At 46.4% G+C, this 8,171-nt stretch overlaps 1 protein-coding gene across 1 annotated transcript in view; it reads left to right on the top strand.

Moving 5' to 3' along the window:
• The first annotated feature begins 3,358 nt into the window (after positions 1-3,358).
• Positions 3,359-8,171, top strand: part of ZNF292 (zinc finger protein 292) — an 88,556-nt gene continuing 83,743 nt past the window's right edge. The window contains exons 1-2 of the mRNA XM_031456012.2: positions 3,359-4,811; positions 5,011-5,207. Coding sequence (XP_031311872.2) covers positions 5,040-5,207 — 168 coding nt within the window. The 5' untranslated portion in view covers positions 3,359-4,811; positions 5,011-5,039. The remainder of the gene's footprint in view (positions 4,812-5,010; positions 5,208-8,171) is intronic.

Below are 8,171 nucleotides of genomic sequence, written 5' to 3'. Positions count from 1 at the left end.
ATACTTTTGTCCAAACTAAGGTGAACTGTGGACTTTGGTGATTATGATGTGTCAGTGTATGTTCATCCTTAGTTTAGAAAAAAAGTACCACTCTGGTAAATAAAAGTAACATCTATGCATGTGTGTGGAGAGGAGGTATATGGAAATTTCTGTACCTTCCTGTCGATTTTGTTGTAAACCTAAAACTGCTAAAAAAAAAAAAATCTTAAAAACCAGAAAACTCAGGGTAGACATTTTTGACAAAACTTTGATTCCAGTTATATACATATATTACATGTGTATGATTGTTGAATTGTGATGTAAAATGTATTTTTTAGGTCAAAAAAGTTTGCGAGCCACTGTAGCTAAGTTACACAGGCAAATAAAAGCAAAAATTAACCTCAAAAAACTGAAAAAGAATCACAGAAATCAGCAAAACTCCTAGGAAGAGAGACCCATGCATTTGCAAGTTCATCGTACTTTGACATTCCTGCTCTTAAAAATTCAGATACCACATAAGTGATATTCTCTGATGGATTTCCAATGAGGTAAATGAGATACAGTGACTAAAACTTAGAAATATAAGAAAAGAGTCACTTTCTATATATCTCTCTTTGCTTCTTCGGAGAGATACTGTGAATCAATGCAAAGATTCTCTGCAGAGACAGTGTGTATCACATTTACACCTCCAAGATTTCATTATGCTTTGTTTTGCAGTTATTTTCACCTTGGTTAATTTGTGCTTGAACAATTCAGGCTCTAATAAAAGCATTTTCCTTAGAATGCTTTCTTATTTGCACTTGGTTGTTACTCATGGAAAGAAAAAAACCTAAAACAATCCAAATAAGCAATACAAATATCCTTCCTCATTTAGTTACCTGTTCATTTAAATATATATGCTCTCTTTCTGGGAAGAACTCAAGGACTAGAATTAATCCTTTTAAATGTGGGCCCAGTGTTTCTGGTGCCTTTGGAATCATTTCCATATGTGGCACTGCACCTGCCTCATGTCTTCAACATTGATTGGACTCCCTTCGCTGTTTCTCTCATGAAAAATGTCTTCCTCGGAAAAATGTGGTGTGTTTTTAACCGATTCCAGTAGACCTTCAATCCATGCTCCCTCTGTGTGTCTGTGGGCACAGGAGTGGTCCCCAGACTCTGGGGGGTACTTTCTAACGGGACCGATCCCCAGACAGACTCCGGCCCTCACCTCAGGAGGCGGCCTGGCTGGCGCAGGCGGCCAGCCCCTCGGAAGAGAGCAGGTAGAGCCTGCCGGGACCAGCAGCCGTACCCGCGTCGCGGCCTCCGCAGGACAGACTCTAGCATCGCTGCCCGGTCGGTTTCCGGAGCCCCGGCGCCCCGCCGCGCCCTGGAGAGGCTCCAGCATCCCTCGGCCTGGAGGCCCCGGGAGGCGGCGGCTCCCGTGCCAGGAGCCACAGCCGCTGTGCGGCCTTGATCTGCAGCGCTGGGTGGAAAAGCCGCGGCGGCTGATGTCGGGGCTGCGGCTGCAGAGCGCCGGCCCCCGGACGGAGGACCAGAGCACCCGTGCGGCTGCCAGGCGAGCGAGCTCCGGGCTGTGCCCCGGGAGCCCCGTCCGGCCTTGGCCAAATGGGGACCCGAGAATAGGGTCAGTCGAGCCGATCGGAGCCAGTCTCCGCCCGGCTCCAGCCCTGCGCCGCTTCCCGGTCGCGGTGGCCAGGGAGAGAGCCGGGGAAGGGAGAAAGAGCGGCGGGAGGGCAGCATGCTCTCGGCTCCGCGCTCTCTCCCCGGGAGCGGGGCGGGGGCCGGGCCGTGGGGTTGCTCTCCGCCCGGGGTCGGAAGGACCTGCCGCGCCTCAGCCCTGAGCCGTCCGCCGCGCCGGCTGCATCCCTGGCGCGGCCCTCTGGCTCTGTTAGCCGGCACGACTCGGCTCTCTTCCTGACCCCAGGCCCTGCTATTTCAAGAATTTTAGGGAAAAAAATGTGCACCGGCGAGGTGGGGGCCGGGGCCGTCCGGGGAACTCGTGAAGCAGGTAGGCAGGCGCGGCCTGGACGCAGAGACATCTGTCCCCTAAGGGTCTCCCCAGCTTTACTGATCGCAGGGGTGGAGTAGTGTCTATTTCTGTCTCCCTGATTTACACTGAAATCGGTTCTCTTGGGAGTAAAAGTCCATATGATTGTATCACGTCCGTAGCAGTCGTGCTGTGTCCAAAATGGGCACGGGCAATCGCGGCGCAGGCACTGAGTCCCCCAGAGACGCGGAGTTTCTTGGCCCCGGGGCTTATGCTTGTTTTCTCGATGGAATGGGCCTCCGAATTCCCCCAGGAACGTCTCAGTAAGTAGGGGTCTGTGTGTGCGTGTGTGTAATGATTCCCATGAAGACAGACTTAGGTATTTAAAGAACAAATCGACCTAGGTACCATAAGCCATGTGTACTTGTTGATATATTTATTTTTTTAATGGATAAGAGTGAAATTTTTGAGATCGCCAAGAGAAGGTTGACTTGTCAAGGGATATAGTATTTCCAGTCCTCATTTAACTAAAACCCCTGCACTTCCGTAGAGATTAGGTGGACATTCCAGTCAGCACCTTAGACTACTCTGGTGTTCTGAGTTGAATCTACATGCATTTTCTTAATTGAACACTTGCCTCATGTACTGCCATTGCACGTCACTCTTCCACAAAACTGTAAGCTTCTCCAGGGATAGTTTTCACTCACCTTTGACTTTCCCTATATCAAGCAGTGCCTGCACTGAAGTACTCAATAAATGACTGTTAAGTAACTACACCACTCACTCCTAGTCCTTACATTTCCTGTAGGCTCTAACAGAGGAATGGAGGAAGGGGGAGGCAGGGATGAAAGATACCAAATAAAGGTGAAGGACCTAGTTGTTCATGCTGAGGGACATTAGCCAGACAGTGATAATGCTCGGAATCAGTTTGCTAATCAAGTCTTTGATTTTAGGGCTATCATGGGCAGGAAATGGGAATGACCTACGTTCTCCAGCTTTTTTTTTTTTTTTAAATCAGTATGTGGATACATTACTCTTTAGATATATTTTCCTTTCTTTCCTCCTCCCTTTTTCCCCTTCTTTCTTTCTATAGATTAGGTCTTGGGGTAAGCGATTATACTTGAAGTGAAAATGTGCCTTGCTAGCCTTTGATAACTTGGATGTCCTTGGATTTACTGGGATATGTGGCTAATCTCATATTTTCCATTTTTTAAATGTTTTTCACTGGCATCCTAAAATAACAAACTGGAGGAACCTGGTTTGGATATCTAAAATACTTCACTTGGGAAACTGAGCTGCAAATATTAAAATCCATTAACTTTCTTAACTGTTGCTTTTTAAGCTCTCGGCGATACTTTTGTATCTTTGTTTTTGAGACTTTGAGTGTATTCCCCAGCCTCTTCCATGAGTAAATATTTGAAGAACCTGTATTGCTAATGTGTATTATCAGCACACATATACTATACTATTATTTTAGCTGATGCTGGTTTTCATGAAGGGTTCATTTGTGCAGACTCACCTTAAATAATGGCACTTATTATTCATCGTCATCACTGATGCATTACAAAACATTAATTCTGGATAACATACTGTCTAGAGCATTTTCCACTAACACTAGAAATCTCTTGAAGAAGATGCTACACACGATAGGGATTCTTTTTATCTTAAATGCTTGTACTAGAGAAATACACTTCACTTGGAATATGATAGTGAAAAGCCTAGGTGCCTCATCACTACCCTTGTTTCTGAATTTCCGAAGACCCATTCGGTTGTAAGAAAGATAAGCCTTTTTGTCTAATTTTCGGCTACTAACAAAACATTTGTTTCATTCTGAAATTTAGGCTTAAGCACTTGAATTTCTGTAGTACTTGTAGTGTTTTGTTCAAGTGCCAAGGGTTCATTCTTCCCAGGTTGTAAATAAAATATGGTTCAGAATGGCACCTCTACTTGCAGCACCAGGAAAAAATGCTGTTTAATTTATAATAACTCTCCATAACCTTGTTCTTTTATTTTAGCAATTTCCCCTCCTCCGTTGTGATTTTTAATGGAGTCCTTATTCCTGGTTTCTTTCTTTCTTTCTTTCTTTCTTTTTTCTTGACCTACTTTCTTTTCAAGAGCTTTCATATATAGCATGTTTTCAGTGGTGGTGATTTCTGTAGCGTGTAGGAGAGTCCTAAATCACGGTGAAACAGATTAGTTGGCTATCGCTTATTCTAGAAATGTTTCCGTGATTTAAAAATCATCTGATTCCAACGTCCACAATTTCATGGTCTGAAATCTCGTTAAGCTATGCTTTTCTTAAGTTTGCTCCGTTCTCCAGACTTAAGATTTGAACTTCATTCCGCTGTGCTCCAACTGTTATTTTTCTTTGTTGCCTCCACCCCCTAGAGATTGTTTCCCAGGGAGAGGCGTTCTTGGGGCTGGAGAGGAGAGTAGAGCGGGACGAGATCTGGTACCACAGGCACTAGATCACTCCTCCCCCTCCTGGTGAGAAGTCAGACAATTTTGACAGTTCACAGCCCTGCTTTGGCTCTCACGTTTGTGGGCCATGGGTGGGCTTTACCTTCTCCCTCTTCCCCTGCCTCTGGCCTGCCTTCAGGCCAACCGCACATGCGGCCATTACCCCAGCCCACCCAGAGCTCTCCTGCACCGGTCCTCTTGGGGAACTGGGGCGTGTGTCCGTAGAAGTCTTCGGGGGACTGGGAAAGCTACGGCGGGATCCGGACGCTCGAAAGGACAGCCACTCCCCAGGCTTTTCCCCGCGTCGCGGCTCCCACGTGACCGAGAACAGGCCTCCACCGGCCCGCCCCTTTCGTCCACGGCTGCCCACTTCCCGCTCGGGGTAAGTAAACCGCGGTTTTCCGCACCGCCCAACCCCGCCCGCCTCCGTTCTCCTTCTCTTCACCTCCCTCCGGCCCCCTCGCGCCACTCTCCCCGCCCCCCATCCTCCCCACCGGGCCCTTTGTACGTGCTCGGCGGCGTGCGAGCGCGGCCGGCACGTGACCCCGCCGAACGTGGCATTGTGTTATCACGTGACCCAGGTGCGTACGCGACGGAGCGGGGTGTGAAGATGGCGGACGAGGAGGCCGAGCAGGAGAGGTTGAGTCGCGGCGGAGGCGGCTGCGCCGCGGAGCTGCAGCGCCTGGGCGAGCGGCTCCAGGAGCTGGAGCGCCAGCTGCGGGAGAGCCGGGTGCAGGCCGTGGAGGCGGCCACGGAGTACTGTCAGCAGCTGTGCCAGGTGAGGGCGCCTGGGGTCCCCTCCCCCTTTCCCCAGGCTGGAGAGGGAAGAGGGCGAGTGAGCGCCTGGCGGCCGAGCGGTGGTCGTCGCTGCCGTGGCATCGTCGGCGCCGCCGCCCGGGCGGGAGCGGGGAGTACGAGGAAGGCGCCTTTGTGTGGCTGCCGTTGAGGCGGTTGTTGTCGGCGGCTCTCGGCTGGGGGAAGGGAGTTGTGGTCAGGGCGGAAAATCCCCCCTCCTCTTTCCTTCCCCGAAGTCGGGACTGTGCGGTCCCTGAGGCCGAGAGATGTAGACGGCGAGGACGAGGGTCCGCTCCACCGCAGGGAGAGGAAAAGGGGGGAATGAAGGCCAGGCCCCTTTCTCCTCCTCTTATTGTGCTCTGGGGATTACCGCGCCCCCCGCCTCTGCGCCCCTGTTTCCCACTCCGACGGGCCTCCGCCCCCAGTGGTTTCATTTCTTTGCCTCTCCCTGCTTTCATCCGTCCCGCCCCGGCCCCGTTCTCGCTGTCTCCGGGCCTTTGTTGTTCGAGTTTCGCCTTAAGACTGAAGGGGCCTTTGTTGATGTTCCGAGGAGCAGTCCCCGCCGACCCCTTCTAGCTAGGCGAGACGTTCGTGGATGAGGGGCGCGGAGGTGTCCGTTCCTGCCTTTGCTTGCTAGGTGCACCGCTTCCAAGGTAAAGGTTGCTCTCGTCGGTGGAGAGAAGCTGTCCCTGTATGTGTATCCTAGGGTCGAATGTCTCTGTGGAGTAGCTTTTCCATGAGTCCGCTTCTCTTGCTTACACCTTTGGAGGCGTATGGTTTTCTCTGTTCCTCCCCCGGCTACACACCCCCTCTGTTACTTGGACTCTTCCCTGTTTGGCCTCTTGGTCAAACGGAGAAGACTGAGGCCCATGTCGACCCGTGCTCTGGTCAGTTTCAGGCCTTTCCTTCCCTTTCTTGCACAAGGACAGTGATTTCCAGTAACTGCGTTCTAACCAGGATTTGGAATGTTAATAACACTGTTTGCTTGATAGAAATCGGAGCGTTTGGGTCTACATTTGCGCTTGATTACATACCCTCCAGTTTCGTTTGCAATTTCAAGGTGCTGCTGTTGGCTATGGTGAAGATTTTGGTTAGATTACCCTCTTGAGGGGGGAAGAAGAATTTATACGGGTCACATTTAGAGTTAGCTTGTGAACGTATCGTTACAGAGAAGTTGTTTTGGAAAGATACTGAACTTAAGGTCGAACAATCTTGGACCATTTTAGCATTTCAAAGTAGATACATTTTCACTTAGTTTTTACCCTCCAAGTTCTGAAACTTTTCTTTATAAGATTAGGGAAACTTGATCCCATACCAAGAAATCTCCATTGCTGTATGCGCTTTATTGTCACAAATTATTTGATGGTTGTTCATTGTCTTAAAAAAACCACTTTTTGAAATTGGTGACTTGTCTAGGAGTATATGCAATGTGAAAGCCCCCCACTTAGGTAATGTAGGTCTAGTGAATACCTATGGCAATATTAGAGATTCTTCATTCCTTTGAGTCTTAGTTTTAAAGAATTGTTGAAATTTACCTACTTCACTACCATGGCCATACCCACTTTTTCTTAATTGATCTTTTAAATTAAAATATTTATTTTAGGTATTTTTAAAAAGTTAGTAAGGTACCATAAAAGGAATTCTTTTATTTGTAAGTGAAATGAGCTTTTTAAAAAGTCAGTGAGAAGTAAAGTCTAGCTTTGCTGAAAGACATTTTTCAGGTAACAGTTTCCACTGATGGATTTAACGGTAATTACTGTAAATACTGTTGACCAGCAGTATTCATAAGTAGGATTAATAATTCTGGGAAACAGGAATCTCATGCACGTTGGACTTAATTTTGAGGGTGTGCAGCATCATAAATTTATCACTTTAAAATTGTGATGTATGAAACAACTTTTTTTGTCAGCATGAAAGTAATTTCCTGTATTAGCTTTAGGTGATCAGTCTAACAGCACGTGAATTGTTTTTACTGACCAGTGCTGCATGAAACAGTAATAAAACATGCTGGGTTTGTGGATTTCAAAAATAATGAAATATTTCAAGCACTAAAATCCCACAATAATGTAAATTCATTTAAAAGTGATCTTCATTATTTGAAGAGTAGAGTGTATCTGATGTTTGAGATCCCCTGTAGAACATTTTTCTATGTATTATTTTTAAAGTTTGCTTCTTGTTTCAGTGATCTTGCCAGATAGGAAGTAACTTGAAACATAATTGTTTCTTTAAAATTGTATCCTAGCCATTATTAACATTTTGATACAAGTTGAGCAAAGCAGTGGTTAACAATTACAGAATTCATTGGAGTCTAAAAACAATGCTAGAAGTACTAGGAGCTAGAAATTATAGCTTCGTTTCTATCCTTGAGATTATCATTTAACTTTTTCTATCTAAGCTTTTCCTGTAAAACTGGGATATTCACATGCTTCAAGAAGGAAAAGATGAATAAATACTTGCCAGAGTTAGTGGGCTTCAGAGTTAGTATTCTATAAGTGTTGATGCTTAGTGCTTGTGCAATCCCTGTTCTTGCATTTATTTTCAACATGAATTAGTTTATATTCTGAATTTTTTACCTCAACAAAAGGTGAATTTCTGAAGAATATAGGAAACCTGCAGGAATAGAAGTTGCTTACTCTTTCTTGTTTATAGATTTTTTTTTCTTTTTGAATGAGGTAGAATAGTAACAGATTTCTTAAGTTCTGAAAAGTAAAATAGAAATGAAAAACATTAAGGTTTTCTTATTGTTAACAGTATTGTTTTGCTCTTTATATTAGGTTGCTTCCTGGAAGCATGCCCCACTTTTACATGAACATTTGCTTAAAGCTTGAGTGGGAGGAGGGGAAGGTGGTAGAGGATGGGCATATGGGAGTGCCTGTCAAAAATCTTAGATTTCCTTATATCTTTACAAGGTAGCTGTAATCTGGGTAATGTAGTTGACTTACGAGTT

Source organism: Camelus dromedarius, chromosome 6 (genome assembly GCF_036321535.1).
Source record: "Camelus dromedarius isolate mCamDro1 chromosome 6, mCamDro1.pat, whole genome shotgun sequence".
NCBI classification, from domain to species: Eukaryota; Metazoa; Chordata; class Mammalia; order Artiodactyla; family Camelidae; genus Camelus; species Camelus dromedarius.
Note: the sequence above shows the minus strand (reverse complement) of the source record. Positions and strands in the feature narration are given on the sequence as shown.